At 34.5% G+C, this 21,975-nt stretch overlaps 1 protein-coding gene across 1 annotated transcript in view; it reads left to right on the top strand.

The window, feature by feature from the left end:
- The window catches only part of LOC103922219 (uncharacterized protein KIAA0825-like), a 161,387-nt gene that overhangs the window by 47,344 nt on the left and 92,068 nt on the right, over nucleotides 1-21,975 (top strand). Inside the window, exon 9 of the mRNA XM_009330316.1 lies at nucleotides 1,116-1,206. Within this exon, the coding sequence (XP_009328591.1) occupies nucleotides 1,116-1,206 (91 nt within the window). The remainder of the gene's footprint in view (nucleotides 1-1,115; nucleotides 1,207-21,975) is intronic.

Genomic DNA, 21,975 nt, shown 5'->3' with positions numbered 1-21,975 from the left:
CTTTCCCTTATTTCTTGTTTATCAGATGTTCACTTTTACTTCTTCATTCACTTTCCACTTTCACACTATATTATTCTTTCTTTCGCTACCCTTGTCTCCCTTTCTTATTCTGTATTTCACCTTTATTTTTCTACATTAATTTTAAGTGCATGCCAAAGATGAGGGTCAGGGAGAAAATTAAATTAAAAGAAAGAAGGGAATAAAATAAAGATGGAAGGAAGGGGAGGGATTGCACTGATTCTGCTCTCCCAGAAGAACTAAGTGCTGTCTGTAAGGAGAAAAAGATGCACTGCAAGATATACTTTACTTTTCTTATTTAGGTTTATTTCCATTGTTTTGACTTGCTTCATCTTTTTTTTTTTTAAACTACTCAGTGCTATTTTAGTGTTACAACAATAATTTTTGAATTATTTCCTCCCAAGAATGTTGAATTGTAGTCATTACTTGACCATTACTGACAATGGAAATTAATATTATGCAACAGGAGTTACTGTTTTGTAAACATAAGAGTGTTGTGTGTGGTCTTTTGTTTGCCCACCATTATTGCAGATTGCTTTTATTTATTAAATAAGCAATATGGACTTATATTTGTTCATATTGTCTAGACTTACTGCTGTTTATAATAGCCATCTGGTGACTGGTGTGCCTTACAAAACAATAGACAAGTAAACGATCACTCTGATTACTGTACAGGTTACATCTTGAATTCCAGCTATACCAAGTTTTTCATGACAAACTTTTTGCTGACAGCAGAAAATGTAAATTGCTGTTACATAAAAAGTTGCCAATTATTTTGCTTCTCAAACAAAGAGTCAAGCTTTTAGACAAAGTGGTTGGGCAGAACGCCATTAACAGTTGGAAGAATAACGGTTCAAAAAATTGATTTATCTTTTTATAAATAATGGCTACATCCCCAAATGGATTTATAAATTAATTGCTGTGTTATTGGAATAAAAACCTTCTCTTGTGGACATGATTGATATCATCTGTCTAAGTCCTTGTTCTAGACCCCCCTCCTTCTTGGTTAGTATATCACAGCTGGAGCTTTAATTTACTGATCATATTAACACTGATTAATAACTAACAATAGCTTCTTGCCATGTATCAACAGTCAGCCATTACTGAATGGAACTGGGATTGGTCAAACTTGCTGCCAAGTTATTTGGGACTGAATCAGATGACCTTCAGGGTGCTGCTGGCACACAGGTAATGGGATTTTGGCAAATAATTGCACTTCCCTGTTTTGTTTTTTTTACTTTATAATAGCCAATACACAAAGATTTTACTGGTGAAATTTATAAAATAAATTATACATTTATTTTTAAATGTTCAATTTTAAAATGGAGATACTTACTGTCTAGTGTATTTGATCCATGCAAAGATGGTTTTCAGTTCCTATTTTGAGGAACCTAATAACGTTCTTTCTGTCTGAGACCTGCATATATGTTGATATTGCCCTTAAATAGTGCTTTAAAGAGAAATGAGTAACTTTTGCAAACCTATACTGATCAGGGAGATTTCAGCTGTATAGCACAGAACTTATTTTAATATTTTAACACTTTTTTATTTGTAAAATGTAACTGTTTAATTGATAAGCAGATACATTTAATACAGAATTGATACTTGTTACATTCACAAATAGCAATGTGTTAAATTCAGAAAATTGTAGGTGGAAAAAATGCGTATTTTTCTAAAATATTTGCCACTTATCCTTGTGAAAACTGGAAAACTTACGTGTTGCAAGCTAAGAAGTTTAACATTCCCTTCTTAACTCTGAATCCTCATGATGATATTTAATATGGTCATATCATTCATCTTTTAAACTGAACTGTTTCTCTATTTAGAAACTAGAGTGACAATTTCAATAGTGTGTGAATTTGCATGTCAAAAATGTTTTTATGTTTTTTATGTAATTTTCTCAATTTATCAGTAGCAGTTAGTCTTAAACATTTAATTCTGCCTTCATTTCATATATAAAATATTTGTACAGTCTATTTCTAGACTTCTTTCTTAATTTTGCTATGATTAATTCTTTTTCCACCCAAATTGTTATTTTCCAAAATTTTAATGCAATTGCACAAAAAATGATGCTGGCAAAAATGTGCCATTCAATTCTGCTCTTGATGTCCTCTGTTACCCACTAGCAGACAGAATACGGGACTTCATGGACTTTTTGGTCTGTACCAGTAGTGTCATTTTTATGTTAAACAGCAGAGACAATTCAGTACTAATTTCTTTTTCTTCGATAGTTCTCCTGCTGATTGCTAACACTTGTCCTTCATTAAAAATGAAGTAGTTTGCCCTTTTAAAAGAGATTCTAATAGAAAGTCTTAGACTCAAGCTGGTTCTTAAACTTCCCTTCATGTTGATGTCATCAATATGAGCCAAAGGGAGCAGAGAGGACTGCTGTGCTTTGCAGAGGGAACATTTTCTGTGGACATTTCATCTCCTCTGATATCTTGAAATACATTTCATTTTTTCTTTTGATCTCTTTATAGAGTTTAGAAAGAAGTCATGTATATGCCTTCTCTGTCCTTCTCTGTATTTCACGCCTTTGTCATATCATCTATTGTTGCATCTTTTTTTTTTTTATTTAATAAGGGCCTTAATTGTTGTCATCCTTCCTAATTTGAAAATGTCTCCATTCATTGCCCTTCTACATGATATGGAAATTCTCATCTAGAAGTGACATTATGCAAGCCATTAATGATTAGCTCATGGATTTATTATTTAAACCACTCTACTTTACAGACCAGCAGATCGTTTAAACCCACTGTGATCATTAAGTAGAATTGCTAATCCAATATCTGCCTTAGTGACCAGCATCTCCAACACAGCTTGTCGTTACGTGACTTAATTGTTAGCATCGCTAAAGTATGTCTGCTCACACTTTCCAACTGGCAAGGCCAATTCTAGCTGGTCTCATGGCTACTCAAGTAAGCTTTGCAATGACTCAGGTGAGCCCTATCTTCAGGTGATTCTTCATGCTCCTTTCTAAAATTGCATAAATCTCAGCCTTAATTGTGCTCAGGAGTTAAAGTCCAAGCTGAATGGGTGTGTGATTATTTTGACCTCCTGTTTATGGTGGATCCATTCTGTTTCTACTATTTGTCTCCTGAGATGAGTTAAACAAAACTAAGGGCACTACTTGAAAAGAGTCAGAACCATCAGTTTATAAAGTGGAGTGCCATAATACTTTAATTACTCCTTTCTTTAACACATGCTAAAGCTTTCCCTTATCAGTTACTTCTGTGCAGGCAAAAATATTTTTACCTGTTCACAGTGATATTGGGGTCTGTTTCCCTTTTTTATATTTAAAGAGAAATACTGTCCGTTGCATACAAAGTAAAATAAGTATGCTCTGCTCTCTCTTTGGTGGGGGAAAAAAGTAAAAATGCTTAGGGGACTCATTTACAAGGGAAATGCTCCCCTAACCTAGTTAATGACTGAGTTAGGTGGGAGGGGGTTATGGGAGCATTGTCCCAGAGCCAGCAAGTGGTAGGCAAATTAATTGGTTGGTGGTTAGGGGAAAGTAAAAGGCTTTTAGGACTGGTTAAAAAGGAAATGATTTGTTGTGTACTACTCATTGTTGGTTCCACATGAGCGTGTGAATCTGATCCACGCATTTCTATGATCCTCAAAGTAACAGTGTTTAGGAAATTTTTCAAATTAAAGATGTGGATGTTTAATGATATTATTTTATTTCAAGGTTATCAAATATAGAATGCTATCAGGAAAAGCCTATTAAAGTTGAGCAGTAAGCAGTAACATAAAAAACTTAATGTTTACCTCTATTTACAGTTCATACCTTTAGAAACTGTAAAGAAGTTTTCCTTATAGGAAGAAAAGTGATATATAGATGGATTCCTTTCCTTTCTAGTTTTACTTCTGATTCTTTTTTTTACATATAGTTTGAGCTGCAAGAATAAAAGTTAAAACATACTTTTCAATTACACTTAAAATAATATCTTTTAATAATAAGCCTGTCAACATTCAGCTAATTTATAGTACTTGATTTATCCAAGTCTTAATAAGCGTCCTGCTTGCTTACACAGATACATGCTGCTTTTTTGAATCTTGGCACTCATACATTCTTAGATATTTCGGTACCAAATGGGAGTTTCTTACTTTTGATACATATATTAAGACAAGAAGACCATGTGCTTTTAGTTACTGTTCAATTCACGTGTATCTCAACTTCTAATCACTGTCCTGCTCATAAAGGAAAAATTGTTATTGTCTGGCTAAATCAGCATGTTGAAACTGATTCTGCAGTTTATTGTATCAACTGTGATCTCTTCTTTTTAACTGTCTGGCCACTATCTCTGTGCATATTATCACATTTGAAAATACTTTAGTGACTGTGGTGAGTTGACCCTGGCCAGCAGCTAAGTGTCCATATAGCTGGTCGCTGACTCCCCCCACAATGGGATGAGGGAGAGAACTGGAAGAGCAAAGGTGAGAAAACTCATGGGTTCAAATAAAGACAGTTTAGTAAGTGAAGCAAAGCAGCGCACCTAAGCAAAGCAAAACAAGGAATTCATTCACTCCTTCCCATGGGCAGGCAGGTGTTCAGCCATCTCCAGGACAGCAGGGCTCCGTCACGCGTAACGGTGACTTGGGAAGACAAACGCCATCACTCTGAATGTCCCCCCCTTCCTTCTTCCCCCAGTTTTATATGCTGAGCATGACGTCATATGGTGTGGAATATCCCTTGGGTCATTTTGGGTCAGGTGTCTCAGCTGTGTCCCCTCCCAGCTTCTTGCGCACCCCCAGCCCACTTGCCTGGGGGGGCAGAGTGGGAAAAAGAAAAGGCTTTGGCACTGTGCAAGCAGTGCTCAGTAGCAGCCAAAAAGCTGGTGTGTTGTCAACACTGAGGCACAAACCCAAAGCACAATACCATATATTACCCTTCTTGTTTATGTACTCTCCTTTATACGGATATATAAGTTAAATACTTTCTGATCATTTATTTTCAGGGAAGTATCTCAGCAACTTGTACATAGTTACAAGATATTAATATTTGCTGGGTTTTGAGATGCGACCTTCCTTCTGCAGTTCTACAGGACTTTCAGATGCATTGAATACATTACTATAGAGAATAACTACATTCCTCTCATTATAATTATGAGAAACAACCGAGACGTTTTTGTAACACGTGAAGCCATTCTCCAACATTGCAGTAACTTACTGTTCTGAGAAGGAGTGGCCAGGATTCCCTCCTCTGCACTTCGGGAAGTTTTATGGAGCACTGGTGCCAGTGCAGGGCAGTAAGTAGTGATTTGGTTGGAGTGATATGGGGATGCACGTGCGAGCAGTGAGCAGGAGCACTCTGGGAGCTACAGGGACAGAGAACTCGTGACTGGCAAAGCCAACGACAGTCAGGTACAAGGTCTTAAGAACAGGAAGCACAACAACTTAATAACTGAGGGGGGAATACGTTGGTTTGCCATCAATGCATCAGATGAGAAACAGTACCAAGTTAGAAAAATTGTACAAGTTAAAACCAATATTTGTTCAAGTGGGTAAGAGCTGCCATGAAAAAGGTCTAGACTGGAAATCAGAAGATGATTTCCAACAGGTAAAACAGTGTAGCTCAAGAAGAGTTTTCCAGAAAGTGTTTGCACGGTGATATGAGCTTAAGTAGTTTTAAGTTGAAACAGGATAAACCAAGTGGTTTACTTCCAGTCATGTGTTCCTTTGATAAATATTCTCAACTGCGCAGCAGCTTCTCAAAGCAGAGTAGAAAACCTGGAATTGTTTATGTATTGGCTTTAAGGAAACTATAAAAACTTATTAAGTTTGGTTTTTACTAAAACTGGATAAAATATGTAGGCTTTCTAGTAACATTTGCTGCAAAATATACACAAACTCTCACATTCTTCGGACTCCAGAATCTTTCTTAACATAGTGCAGACTTCATTTTGTCTGACAAAATACTGGGCCATTTGCACATGAAACTACTTTTTAGGAAGGTAAAAACTATCTTTGGCAGCAGGGTGCTGCCCTAAGATTAAGAAGATCTCTTCATGCTGTGGAAGCTGATCTTGTACCTAGTGTCTCTCTTTTTTGAAATCCTTGTAACTATATTGGGTGAGGACTGTTTACTTGCCTTTTGCAAATAAGTTCATTAATATTGTTGTGACATTTGTTCCCCATACTGGAGTTAGGTTATAAAATTATATGTTTTGCCATTGATTAAGCTTAATAAAACTGAAAGTAAGTCTAAAATTCTTGTTTAGAATTTTGAACGATTGCAGGACAAAATCTGCATAGCTCTTGTATATTCTAGTGGATACACAGACACCATCTGTTGAGAATGGTAGCCATATGGTGAACTATTTATAGAAAATGTTTATATTCATTGTGTTGTTGATTATCTAGATATCCAGAAAATGCTCTTTTAAGATCCAGTTTATCAACACATGGAAAAATGTATTATGTAGTTTTGAAATTGAAAAGAATGTCAGCAAACTGCATGTGCTTTGTTGTCTGTGAAAGATTTTTTTAATGCAACTCTACAACAGCTGGGGTCTGAAAATGAGTGAAAATACCAAGGATATGAAAAGGTAGGAAGTTCTCTAACAATTTTCTTCATAGAAGAAACAAATGGTGGAAGAGCAGTTACTGGCATGATGCCAAGACAGAGACTCTATCTGCATGGCAGAGGATGCCAGTGTTACGTCTAGTATACTTTTGGATGTGTTAGTCAGTCCTTCTTCTAAAATGCAGATGCTCCTAGATCTTTTATATCCAAATTGCTGGATATTGGAAATCCATATTGTTGTTACGGCTACAAGTCAACTATTAATGATGTGTTGGTGAAGAACTGGGATGCCATTAATACTGCAGTAATCACCACCTGCTTGGTGAGATTGTAATGGATGCCCTTATAATGCATGTGAGAACAGGCTTTCTAAAATACATGGGAGGCTATGAAAGACAGTATCCCATTGTTCCTGTATCAAAAGAAACGGGTGAAAGGTATTAATCCATTATTGCATGTCTCTTGGTTGATCACAGAGTCAGGTTTAGACCCTAGTGCTGGACATAGCAAAAAAAAAAAGCCACTGGGATTTTGAGGAAAATCTGATTTTGACATTTCTGGATAAGCAAGGACCCTTTTCCATAAATAAGTTGGTCAATAACAAGGTATATGTCACATCTGTCAACATAAGGATTATCCTCCATCTGCTTATCCTTTTCTGATATAGCTAATGAAACTGTACTCTGACCTTGAAGGATCTGTCAGAAGTAGGCTTAGTTCCCTACCTGGCAGTTTTAGAGCATTGGTGGCAGAATGTAGATCGGTGAGCAAGGGGGAAGACGGTACCCTGTATTACGTACTGTTTGAATGCCACTCCAGCCACTATTATGTACAGTTGTAGCATGAATTTCACAAGTAAGTGAGGCTAAAGGTGAGGTTTCCCATGTGCAGTACACTTTAGACTTTTCTGATTGTTAGCATTCTCTCTCGCCTGTAGACATGTTGATGAATCCTATGAATAAAACAATATTCTCCAACAACATTCTCCAACAAAAGATGCTAAAAAGGAAGGGACTGCCATATCCCCTTATTTAATCTGAGCTCTTCTTCAATACTTGGAAGTCCTTTATGATGAGGCCTTTGCCTACATAGGATATGGAAGTACGTACTTAACAGGTCTCTTTCAAGTAACAACTATAAAATTGCTTACATAAGGTTTCATTCTAATTTGATGCTATTTCTATTGCTCAAACCCAGCCTCTAGAAAAATTAAAAAAAAAAATATTGGCAATACATGTTTTGCATTAAAAAGTGTGTTAAGCACAGCTTATTGGCTAGGCCATAGCATAGGCCTGTGAGCTAAACCCCATTCTTCTAATAATGTCTCACTGTATCTTGGTTTCCTCATTTGAAGTTAGGTAACATTTGTCCACATTTTTATGTCCTTTGATACGTTTTGATGGAAAAAATGCTGAGTAAATGCAATGTATTAGTGTTAATAATGCATATATGCATTTGGTGTTAGGATTCACATTTCATTGGTTTCTTTAAAAGTATGTATCTTTTCTTCATAACTAGATATTTTTGTATACTGCAACCACAAATCATTATTTGGAAGTGTGACACTTCGACATTTTATGTCACTACCTAATTAACCTGGTGATTGGCATCCCATGACCTGGCTGACTTTCCTTAAAAATAGATACTTCCTTTCATCTGCAAATAATCTGCCTTCCCTTCATCTCTGTCTTGCATCCTGTTGCTCACTAAGGATTCTTAAGTGGAGATAGTCATGTTTGTCATCTTATCTGTTCTTTTCTTCTTCCTCTTTCTGAGCCTTGCTGATCCAAGTTTTCATTCTTAGTAGATATATAGTGATCGTAAGTGTGTACAAAAGCTCTAAATGTATATTAATGCATGCAGAGTACTGACTACCCTAACTGTACACACTGGCTTAGCTACTCATCTCTCATCTGTAGGATTTCTTGCTACACCGACAAAGGAAGAGGCTACAAGACACAAGCCAACAAGCTAAAAGTCTGTTTTGCCCACCAACCCGTTGTTTCTTCCTTCTCCTTCTTTTAGATAAGGGATTTTCAGCAAAGTGCTAGTAATGCAGAGTAATTCAATTTCCATACAGGAATCTCAATTTCTTTGCAAGCTGTAATGAGTTGAGACATGCAAATCCCCTGTAAGATAGAGGGGGGAAGTATTAATATCAAAGTTAAACAGATGGAAAATCTGATCCTGCAGTCACCTTCAAGGTTTATTCTACATTGCAAAAATACTCTGTAGCAAAGTCAAGAGTAGAACCTAGCCCTTTTGACTAAATTTTCAGATACAAAAGCTACCATATAGTATTTGATCTGTGGGAACTGTTGATGTGCACAGTCCTAGGTGGCAACAAAGGAGAGGTGGCTCAGCTTTAGCTATACTTAATTGTTTAGCTAATTTGAATTATCTTGCAGTCTTCTTAGGAAGTGGTAGGCCCATTAGTTTTCCTCCAAAGGAGATGGGGAACAACTATATGCTTTCTCTTGACCTTGAAACATTTACTGTTGCTACCACAAACCAAATAGTAAGGACTGGTGGCTGCTACTGTGCAGATTACAGACCTTCGTAGCTGTAACCACTCTCTCTCAGAGCTACAGCTTTCCCACAGGTTCTTGGCTTTCTCACGTGGCTTTCCTGGATGAACTTCCTCTGTCCTGCCTGGCTCACCCTGATTCAACAGCTTATTGCTTAAGACAGGATGATAGGTCCCAAAGATCTTATTGCCTCTTCCCCAGGCCCAGTTGTCAAAGTCAGAATGCCCTTGGAAGTTTTGCAATCATGACACAGTTTTGAAGATAGAGCAGAGTTGGGCAGTTTCACATGTACTCTTAATACGTTCTCTATGTGAGTAGTCAGTTTAAAACTGCATAGGCACTGTGATTGGGGGTTTCTGATGCTGACTGATAATATGGCCCAGAAAAACTGTTTGTTGTTTTTTTTCTCCTCTAAACTTCTTTCTGGGAACTAACAACGAAATGTAGTCTTTGTGAAGAGTGGGAAACCATTATGCGTCCTGCATCATGTAGCAAATAGGGAATTCAGAATTGTCATTCTAATAGTTGACACTGGAAAATGTCATTGAAGAAAGCTTTTTTTATGTTAGTCTTTAGATTGACAGGTTATGACAAAACTGCATTCATGTTGCTTGAATACATCTTTTGTCTAGTTTTACATGCTTTTTGACTTGTCTAGAAAATGACATATTGAGGTTTTCATTAGCCTTAACCAGGTGTGATTTTCTTTATGGAAGATACCTTGGTAGGACTACAGTTGAAGGCGAATAAACCAGTGAAGCTTAGAAAGGCCACGGCCCTTCTTCAGATGGTAGCGATGAATTGAAAGACTCATTAATCAACAACCAAGTCACAGGTGTGATGGCTTTCCTGCAAACTGCCAACAGACTGTGAAAGTCACATCCAACACATGAAACTGTTAAACCAGAAACATCTATAAACATTCTTAAACTTTTGTCTTTCCATTTTAGTTGAAAAAGACAACCCTGGAATTTTTTCTTTTTTTTTTTTTAAACAAAAATGTTTGTTTGTTTTCCAAGGAATACTATTCAGTTTAGAAAACAAAACAAAAGCCTGATACTGTTTTCATCTTCTGTTCATTTAATACAATAACAACTTCATTTAAATGGGCACACAGTTTTGATTGCAATGATAAGTGTAAATAGTTTTAATATTACAAATCTTTGTACACATAAAATGTGCGCAAAAGCTTTAACAAAAAACTAATACAGGGATTTTCTGCATAGAAACGAATGGCCATTTCCTTCATGATTTTTCCAGTCCTTTCCTCTAGTACAAAAATTATCTGGAACAAAGATTTAGTTATGCTGTAGTGCTGCAATGTAGACAGAAAGTCATAAAATGTTTAAAGTTAAATGATTTAGAAGATTTTATTATTTAATCAACCTGTGCTGGATTTTTCACCTGCACTGATGGGAAAAACCCATAATAAGAAGCCAAAGAATGAAATCTCCACACAATTTTTCCACATCATTCTTCCTTAAACTCTGTGGATCCCCTGGAATGAAGGAGAGTCTAGTCAGAGGTCTTATACCTCCCCGTTAATTTTTTTCCCCCAGATTATCCTTAAATTGATATACTCCCTGTAGATAAAAATTAATTTTACTCTGTCAAAGAGCAATGAATATGAATTTGCTTGGATTTTTGTATTTGCTAATTCCTTGGTCTCCCTAATTCTCATCTTTTTCCAAATATGGATGCTCAAGATAATAAAAATTCTTCTTTAAAATCTGAAGCAGATGAGAGCAGTGTCCCACCTTCATCTGGGATGAGGAATTTCTTTATAGAAGTAGTCTGATCTTCTGTTTCCTTCTTTAGCACATCTGTCTTAGTTGTGAACTTCATATCTAGAAATTAATTTTAATTTGCAGTCCATATTCTCCACTTTTTTATGCCTCAATTGCTAGTTGCAAAGTTATTTTGGTCTTATTCAATTTAAATCAATGGAACGGTATATAAGTATAATGCCTGCTGGCTCAGCAACACTGTAATGCACACAAAAGGCAAGGAAGCAATGGTGCTGCATTTATTGATGAAGTAATAAGGTATTATAATAGTGGTATATCAAAAGTGATATCTGCTTTGCCTTTACAAGGGTCTGTAAGCAGATACTTGAATATAGCTGTCTTTAAGATATATCTGTAACAGATTTTATCTGATTACTCAGTGTAGTGCTACTGCTGTTTATTGGAGGGCTTGTTAAAGTACATACAGCTGTCATGTCATGTCACCCATTTTAGAAAGAACTGTTGTAATTTCATTTTAATGGCAGTGTATTTTAAAACACATTTGACTATTGGGATCAGGGAGAATTGTATTTTGTTTCAAGTTTGACCATAGATTATTGCCTATATTTTTTCCCATTAACTTTCTGTTGTTGCTTTAACTCAGTAATTAAACACCCCCGCAAAAAAACCACCCTCTAGAATAATACAGAAATGATCCCTTTAATTGTACTAATAAAGACTGTGACAGCTGAATTTAAATACAACCAAACTCTTCCCACTAAAGTGTTAATGAAATTAACAATAAAAAAGTATAATGATTTCTCTTGGGATAATTACATGGGTAATTTAACAGCACATTTGGATAAAAACTGAAAGCATTTATGTGATATATAGTTAAACCTCTGTAAATGGTATATAGAAAATCAAAGGCTTTCTTATTGTCTTTCAAGTACAAAAGAAATCTTTTAAAATGTTAACTAGTAGCTCCTCTTAAGAAGTAAATTTATCTTTCATTTCTCTCATATTTTCAACATGGCATTATTTATTGTTTCATATGGAGTGCTAGTCAGATCATGCTATAGAAATAGCATTTAATGTACTTACTAGTCTCAAAGTGAATGCATAGACAATTGGGTGTTCTCTTGCATAGCTCAGTGGAAAAATGATTGTTGCATAAAAAATTTTGATACAATGTTTTCAGAATTTTAGCAATAAAAAAGAACAGTATTTGAATAGCAAATCCATTAATTTGGAGAAGAAAGATGTGACAGTGACCTTACAGGCATTCTGTTTCAAAAGAAATAAGCCACAATTTCAAATGTGATTGCCCCATGTACAGAAATCAAGCTAATCTGGTACATGTTCCTTAATTCCTTTTTTTTTTTTTTTTTTTTGTGAAAAGAGATTCTTCTCTGGCATGTCTCTGCTGCACTGAAGCAGCTGCAATTCACAGAGGGCAAGGTAGTCCTCCAGTAGGCCAGGCACAGGTTATTTATTACTTTCATTAGGTCATAGTCAGCACCTTAAACTCATCCAGAGACCAAGGGGCTTTCATGATCATCACAGAACATCTGATAAGCATATACTCTGTTCATTAAATGAATTGATGCTTGCTTCAAGTGTCATTTCTCTAGTTGTTTTATGTTATAGCCACAAGCTGAACTGTGTTCACCAGCGCTCTCCTTCCACAACCCCCGAATGTGGTTTCAGAGAAACAAGAAGCAGCTCCCTATTCAGAATAAATCATACATATGACTCAGGCTAAAACCAGGCTCATTTTTTTAGATCCAGCCCCTACTCTACTCAATGTTAGTTGAAGCATCACCCTATATTAAGCAAAGACAGGTGAAAGACGCATGATCTTATGTGTTTCAAATATAAATAGCCAGTGCCTACAGCAAATATCTCTCTCTCCTCTTTCTAATAATCTCCTAAAAAATTCCATGTGTGCCTTGAAGATTAGCAATAACACAATGGCATTTTATGGGTTTCCAAATGTGAGACCTCTCTGTGAAAAGGGGTAATTACAATTACTATCAGACACTGAAAAATTAAAGGCGCTCTCAAAATTGGATGTATTAGACTTATGAAGAATAGTTCTAGTCATTTTTGCCAATATCTGCAAACAGCCTAGCAATGTCTCAAGGAGTGAGTGTAGGTGACAGATACAGCAGCAATTCCCTGGTCACTTGTTGTCTGTGTAATAAAGAGATCATTGATCTCTGTCTATCTAAACTTCAACCCAAAATTGTCATAGATCAAGGTGATCTACTACATTCAGATATCTTGAAGTTAGGCTCAAAGATCATTCTCCAACATCATGCCCAAAACAGAATGGTTTGATACTAACCGGTCTGAGTTAACCAGCTTCTGACCAAGAAAGATTCAGTGACAGTCAGCTGGCAAAAGGTACTGCTTTTCTCTATTACTTTTCCACCAGGAAAGGTAGTGGGCCTAGAACAAGGTTTGTGTGATGGGGCTTTCATAGCTTTCATAGTGTCTTCGTTATTGGTAAACATTTCTGGTAGAAAATTAACAGATTCTGGGCTCTTAAAACCATGCTTTAGTTTATTTTACAGCAACATAAAGGAGTTGCTGTAATGCTTTTAGAATTGTAAACGTTGTCAATTTGTTGTTTATTTTACTGATACTTAGATCAGTGAGGATTGAGTTTCCTTTGCAGACACTATGCTCCTTATACCATGGTCTTTTAATTCATCCATCAATTTATTTTAATTGTTTTTGCAAGTGGTCTTCCAGCCTTATTTAAAAAAAAAAAAAAAAAAAAAATTATTTCAAAAGAAATCAATCTTATTACGCTTTGTACCTCTAAGAATTATTTTGTTCTTACAATTCTCCAAAACTCATGTGTGTCCCCTCTGGCCTTGATAAATTGCTACGTTTTTAGGTTTTCAGTTTAAGGTCTTCTGACCTTCAGTCTTTTGATGGTACCTAATACATATCATCTGGTGAAATTAAAGAGTGTTATATTTTTTTGTCCTGCAGAATATAGAAATGCATTCTAGTACAATCTCCAATGCTTAGTTCTCAGCTGTTTTAATTTTTATTTCAGCCTCTTGTATTTAATTAGATTATACTAACAACTTTTCCTTTTATTTGCTGTGCAACGAATTCTTCCACAAAATAATCCCTGAAAGTGTGGAAATTGTATTTGCAAACTATTTACCACTATATTATTGGACCATTTTATGAGAAAATACCTAAAATAATTCTAACTAGCATTCTCATTGACTTTGTTGTCTTGGTCTGATCTTTTTGGATAATCAATATCCTTCTTGGTAAATCTGGCTTTGGTATGATAGCTCTAGAAACGTGTATTCTGGAGCTCTGTCCATATAGTTTTAACTAGAATGGTTTTCCATTTGTGAAATTTGTTAGGTTTATCACTGTATGTTCATCTTTTCAACATCGTCAGTCTATTCTATGTAGTTTATAGGTGAGTATTAGGTCTCCCAAAAATATGAACAGTTCCATTATGATTCTGTAGTATCTTTTATGTCAGGGGAGGGGGTGAGGTGGAGTGTCTCCCTTTTTCTTCTCTGAGTATGTATGGATGTTTATTGAATATGGAGAGATGGCTGCTTTGTTTTTCAATTCTATTTTTATATTACTCCTGAATTTTACATTGCCGACTCTACAGCTCCTACCAATCCTAAATGTATTTTTCTTCTTTTCGTGTTAACAGTCTCATTTACAGTGATTAGGAGGGAACTCTTTCTTTTCTTGATGGCCTTCTCAGGATATTTTCTACTGTGTTTTCCTAACTTTGTCAAATTTAGTTTTCTCATTTTAATCTATCTTTGCTGTCACATGCAGAATTTTCCTACATGGGAATTAATGAGTGATTAATCTTTTTATTCCATACTAAAACATAATCCTGAAACAGCTTATTCATGTCTCTGTGAATTCAACATGTTAGACTAGATTGCATGTTTGCGGTTCTGCAGCTTGAGAAGGAGACTACTTGGAATTAGCAGTGTTTCTTTGGCCATCTATTTATCTTGTGGTTGCATATCTGTGGTCTGCAAACAACCGTTTGCCTGCCCCACAGTACATGGTCTGTATTTTGTCCGTATAAGTACATTGAAAATATAGGCTATAGAAATTTTAATTAAAAGTTGAATGATAGCTTTTGTAGGGGCCTACTAGGTATTCTAAGGGTGCTGTACTCTTTTGTTCTGTAAAATAAGACAATAGTGAACTATAGCATTAGACTATCCATTAAATCTAGTCACTTCCAAGAGTGGTTTTGAGAGATGATTTTTTTCAACTTGATTCAGTTATGATTTAGAAATTGTTCTTGAATGTCAGTAGCATACGCTATGTATCTGTTCATATGAGGACAAACCTATGTCCGTACAAGATACTGTGTTACTATTTTTAAAACAGTAAAGTATCTAAGTGAATATGTACCATGAGGCACAAAATGGAATTTAAAGAAATGGTGCCCTATATCTCAAGGAATATATTTTGAAGTGCTTCGTTTTCAGCTGAAGAAAATATTCTGTTGACTTTTTTTTTTTTTAAGAAAAACATTTAGTAATATACATTTAATATTTTGGTTATTGTACCATCTATTGTTTTGGAATGGTAATTGTTAGAACAAGTGAAAAATAGAACTTAAACAACATACTAATTCCTCCTGCTGGGCTAAGAATTAGCAACGTCATGGTTTCACAAAGTTGATGTCAAATATTCTTGAGGTTAACGTAATAACGAAATTAGAATGAGTTTTTCCTACTGCACTGCATAGCTTAGGAAGAGGGATGAAAAAAGGAAGATAATTTTTCTGTTGCTTAAAATACTTTTCTCGTTGTTTATTGTAATGATAACTAATAAGACTGAAACAAGCTTTGGTATAACAATTAATTTTAAAAGAGCTGGGGTGTTACGGGGAGTGTGCACCCTGTGAACTGAGTGGTTTTTTTCTTTAATGACATTTTCTCAGCATCCCATAATAACATAAAAATAAAGCTTTTATATCTTCTGAAGCAGACTTGTCAAGTTCTCAGTGGCATCTTATAATTGTGAAAACTAAAGGTATGCTTTAACTCTCCTCTGTTAAGCATCTATATCGAGGTCTTTGCATGCTTATCTTTCACTATAGTTTTAAATGTGTGGGAGAATTTGATCAGTGTCCTTTTTATATTCAAAATGAGCCAGCTTCTGTCTCAAAAGTGTCTTATTGTCATGATGTCACTGCATCTCAAGATTTGTGACCTTTTGCTCCATATGGATTCATGGTAGACCTCGTTGTGCTTTTGCAGACTAGATTGCTTTTGTCCCCCCGCTAGGGGGTATCAAAGCCTTTTGGACTAAAGTTTCACATACTGGTAGGTTTGCAAATGAAAAAAATAAATGAAATAAAAATAATATTCTAAAAGTACCCAACAACAACTGAAAGCATCCAACAAAGAAACAAACCTAAAGTTTATGTATAATAAGGACCGCCAGATGTCGCAAAGGCATCGTTGATGAGGTGGTTTTTTATCCAAAATGTGGCACTTACATGAGGAATAGTAGTATTGTGTTTGAGAGTTGCAGAGGCCATAACAGGTCAGTGAAATGTCCTTCAAACATTTGATTTTTACATTTGAGAATAGGCCAAGATGAAAAGATAACCACATATCTGACATTGACGTTACTACCATTTAGACAACCGATGCAATTGCCTTAGTCAGTGGGATCAATCAGACCTTTATTACGTTGAAAACCACATAAAAGATTTAATTTTGTTTTTTTCTTAGAAAAATGAAGGTTCTGAACCTCATCAGATCACAAACTTCTAAATGTAAAATTATTATAATATGTATATGGTTTATTTTCTCCTTCTTTTAAAAGTTGAATACTATAAAAAAAACATTAAAAAGAATAACAAGTAGTCTTGAAAGAATTTGAGCTGAGTTGAACAGTATGCATAAATTGGCAGTTTAGCAAGTAGAAGTTGGAAACAAGTATTTGATGATTGATTTTTTTATTGAGACAGAATGAGAATGATAGTGGATAAAGTGATTTTCCTTATTGAGAGAAAATACAGTGTTTTTCAACATGTCGTCAGTATGAATGGAAGCCCTGTCAAAAAAACTGAGCAACACATAATGTCTTTTAAAAGGTAAATTAACAGAAATATATCACTTAGTTTATGGATCAAATTTTACACTTGTCAGTTTTATTCATAATGTCATAAAGTTTATATTGTAAAGATAGTGTTATTACCTTTGTTATGTCCTGGAAGAGCCTAATATTAACTGAGTTCATTGTAGAATTTAAAGTATATTCAGCTGAAGAAATGCCAGTGCAGAAAATTAAGTCCAAAATATGTATTCATGTGCAGATCTTAGTCAAATCCCTAGTAATTTTAAGTACTTGAAATACATTATTCAACAAGTAACCTGGTGTACGCTTGCGTATAATGGGCTCTGCCTGAGTATACAGAAGCTGTCAAGATAAAATACAGAACATGCATCATTCTAATTCAATTACAATTATTCTTAAAAAATAAAATAAATGTGTGTCTATGTGTGTGTTGTATGTGGCAATGTGCAATCTGTATTGCAAAGACTGGTTTTGAATTTGTTTTGTATGATTCTTGCTGATTTCTCTGTTGCTCGGGTGTATGTGTATACACCACATATACACACAACATAAATATATAAATTATGTTTATTCAAATGTTGAAGATGTTCAAAATGTTAATTGAATTTATACTGAATGCATATATATATACTTAACATACATTTCTGCTTCCACATGTTATACATAGAAAAATAAATTAGTGATATAGTTACGCATATACATATTTGCATAATTGTAATAACACAAGTTAAATAGGCCCTGGACTTTCCTCTAACTTCAAGTAAAATGCTTGTTGAGAATTGATGTGTGGAAGCAAGCATGTCTTTATCTCCAATTATGATTTCGATGACATTTGTCTTTTATAATTGTGGTGTCAATGGAGTTCTTAATTTAATAGGCAGTTCCTAACTTAATAGACATAGTTGCCTACTATTCCACAAATATAAAATTCTTTAACTCTACCGTTGAAGTCTTTGCGTGACAATTGAGGGGTTTTTTTGGTCATGAGTTTTTAAATGGAGATAGATTTATATATGTGTGTGTTTGTGTACTCTGCTTATGAGCTACATACATATGGAATACTTTGTGTTTTGTTCTAAGACTTTATGTATATTTAACCTTTAATTTAACTAGCAGGTTGTAAGATTTCCATAAAAAATAGATGAGCTTTGAACTCACTGAATGTTATTGGTGTAGCACAATCAATCATTTCTAAAGGTTAATGGTGTTAAAAACAATGAGAACATATGTCTTATTTTTAATAGTTATATTAGTAAAATTATTTAGCATAGGTAAGGAATTTGTATCCTGTTCTTTGTGTTAAATCAGGATTTACAGTTTTTGAATAGCAGATTATAAGTTTTATTATCAAAGTTGAAGGGGGAAAAAGACAAGTAAGTATTTATATAAACTTTTTTACTATGAATAAGATAATTGGTGATATGGTAGCTATGGCATCTTTCTAGAGCTAAGTTGATCTGGAATGTATTACAATTTTTTGAAATGTTTTTACTTTTCTCCATCCCATTCTGCTATCTTTCAATAAAATATGACTTACATAGGTGTTATCCTAATTACATCATACACGCAATTCCTCAATGAAATAAAAAGTCAATACTTGAATGACAGTGTGGCAGGGGGGGCACTGGATTTCAAATGGTAAAAACCTGCTGTGGTAACAAAGACTGAATCCATCCCTATGTTACATAGCTTCCTGATCATATCTTTAAACCTGACAGTAACAAAGAATATTTATTTGTTGCCAAGCTATTGTAGGATTTATTTCTGAACTCAAATCCCAATTATCAAGAAAATTGCATCCTCTTTATCTCACGGAAGGGTATACTGCATCATAGCATATTTGGTTATTTGGTACTATAATATTGTTACCTTGCTTGAAACACATGGTCCCTCTTGATATACAAGAAAAAAACTGAATCCATTTCAATAAATTAATAGGGATGAGAATCCCAATCCATCGTTCTTTTCAGAGGTTCACATACATTGTAATGAAATGCATTAGGAGTTTTCTTCACTTGAAATCCAAATGAGACCCATTTTGGCTCACACCCTTGACAGTCTCTTTTATAAGCACTGCTGTCTCCTGTTCATGTGTGGGCTTAGTAAAATGCTTCCTTTGTAAGATGCACAGAGACAATATAATGCCATGAAAGACGAAGGTGTCAAAACACAAAGTTAGAGGCAATCTAATCAATGCCTCCTGATTTATCCTTTGAAGGCTTTCTTCATTAAAACTCTTTAATTGTGAGGCTTATCTTGAGGTAGAGCTGTTACTTAATATTTTTCAGTGTCATTCTTTGGACAGTCATTTGTACCTTTTAAAAGTAATTTCAATATTCATTGTTTAGTAAATTGGATGCCTTGTTAGCAATAGTGGTGGTATGAATGACTTGCATTCAAGTGATTGAAGGTAATAGTGTATAAATGCTTGGTTCTCTCCCCCTGAAGTTTAATGTGTTTTATTTCTATGTATGTCATTATAAAATATATGGTTTTCATTATGGTCTTTTTATTTTTATGTATAGGAATGCAGGTTAGAATATTTTAAAACTATGAATAGAAAGTCTTCTAGCTGAATCTTTTTGAACTTTTTAAAATTTTCAGATTTAGTGCAAACATTATAAATTCCATGTCATTTCATTATAACGTGATCTCAGATTATATTATTCTAAATAAATTCTGAAAAGATATGAGATAAAAAAAGATGGCACATAGGTGTTTTCTTCGTAAGTGATCATAAAGTTGGTAGTGATTGCTAGAAAGCAACTTCTTGAAATCGGTTGAAAACAAAGTGTGTCTGAAAGCACATCATTTGGAAAATGCTTTTTAAAAGAAATACTTACTTTCCATCTGAAAACTGCCAACATAAAAATAAATGAAAGCCTACAATACAAGTCATCTTTTTTTGTAAGCCAGATGATGAATTTTGTTTTTAAAAAAGATGCATATATATATATAACTTCTGTGTGTGTGTGGTGAATTGTGCTGTAGCACCAAGTGTATATGCATGTAATGCATGTATGTGCTATGTAAGTAAATGCATTTTCATATTACAGTATTTGCTTGTAGTCCTATTAAAATTTTGAAAGATGTACTGGAAAACAAACATTGCATGTTTTTACAATCTCATAAAACCGACATCTATATAATGTCCGGAGTATCGGGAAAGCTAAAACTATCTGATATTTCCCTTGTAATAATTAACAATAACAATAATTTTGATGTAAAAAAAGCAAAAAGATAAAGACTATAGAATTGATTTGCAGAAATCCTTGAAAATGGGAAAAGAATTGAGGCAACTTTGACCTGATTTTTAAATGACTAGTGTGGTGAGTACAGCTGCTCTAGCTTAGTAATTATTTGTGATAGGTTGTTTTTGAGTCCCATATGTATAGGAGCTCCAGGCCCAACTACCTCATTTGCTGGCACACAAACAGATTCTTCCAGGTGCTGAAAATTAAATTTTAATATATTATTTAAATATTAAGAGAATTACAGTTTCAGTAATTTTACTGCTACAGCTGGAGTGCAAAGTGTGCCTATACACTATAGAGGTTGTTGCATAGTCTACCAGAATGAACATTCCCATTCGCTTTAAATACTTTCAAGGAAGTAAATGTTTGATGTAAAGATAAAAACATATATTTGTTATAGAGTGTATTTTAAAAATATTGTGTGGATCTTGACCTATTTATATACTGATTTTAAAATGTTACATTGCAATTTATATGGATTCACATTATAAAATGGATAAAAGTTTAAGAAATAGTAAGGAAAAACTTAGTTGCCCCTGTGCTGAGGGCTTGACTAAGGCAACAGTTCCAAAAAGCTGTTAAGCAGATGGTTAACCTAAAACATGTATTTAATTATGGTGATACCAAGTTAATATATTTTCTGGATTAAAGTTCAGTCAAGTAACTTCAGTGCATGTAATCACATGGAAAAAATGTGTTGCTGAATTGGGGATCTCAACCCTACTTCAGGGTTTAAGAGGAATATTTGGAGCTAACTGACTGGCTTACACCAATTTTTTACCCCAAGAAAATTAGGAAGGTTATCAGAAAAAGGTAAAGTTTTAGGTAAGTTGTAGGAAGGTATAATTGCACTGAACTGAAGATACCATACAATGAAATACATTTTTAATTCCAAGAATTTTCTGTGATGCCCATCCCTTCTGTTTCATAATTTCAGCATACTTTTAACTATTCTTGGAATGAACAGCAACATCCAAGTTCAAATGTGGGTTAATCAGACTTGGAATGCACGTCTGAGGTTTTTTTCCTGTTTTGAAACGTTATATCTGAATGTAAATGTGTCCTGAAAAAAACACTGCTATTCTACATAGATTAGCAGTTAACAGGCTGATCGTCTAAGGATGGTATCTCCTGCAGTTCTGTGGTCATCTAATAAATATTACAATCCAGAATCCTTTTAATATGACATAAAATAATTCATTAATTACTTTATTGATTTTCACTATGCATCAGTAGAAATCAGTGACTCACTGGAATAATTTCAGCCTTGCACAATACCCTTACCCAGTGAACTTTTATTTTCACTTTTTAAAACCTGTCCTGTTTAAAAGGGCCTTAAACAGGACTGTGTCAGCAATCTGCTCTCAGTGTTATTTAATTTCCTTCCTAACTGTGTGAATTCTGAGAGGTTGTTTAGGTGAAATTAATTCAGTTATGGATTTAAGTTCTCTACTGATTACTCTTTGTAAAGGGAAATTCTTTCCATTTGTTTTGATTATTGTACACTGAATATTGATTGGGATTCATTTTAATAGTGAATGGATCTTTTATTCCATTGTAACAAGATCATCACCCCAGCTCTTGTCCAAAGTCCATCTCACTAAATCCATTAATCTTTGGATTAGATGATTTTTCTGAAAATAGGATAGGCTGTGTAGTCTTACTACAAGGTCGTGCTTAAGGCAAAAGTTATAGCAACTTTTAAAACACATTCTAATCTTCACAAAATCATTTTGGCAAGAAGTAAATTGCATTGCTTTTATCTTAATTATGTAGTTGTATTTCACAATGAATAGTTCACA

This window comes from Pygoscelis adeliae, unplaced genomic scaffold, assembly GCF_000699105.1.
Source record: "Pygoscelis adeliae isolate BGI_AS28 unplaced genomic scaffold, ASM69910v1 Scaffold178, whole genome shotgun sequence".
NCBI lineage: Eukaryota > Metazoa > Chordata > Aves > Sphenisciformes > Spheniscidae > Pygoscelis > Pygoscelis adeliae.
The sequence above is the reverse complement of the archived record's forward strand: the minus strand, read 5'-3'. Positions and strand labels throughout refer to the sequence as shown.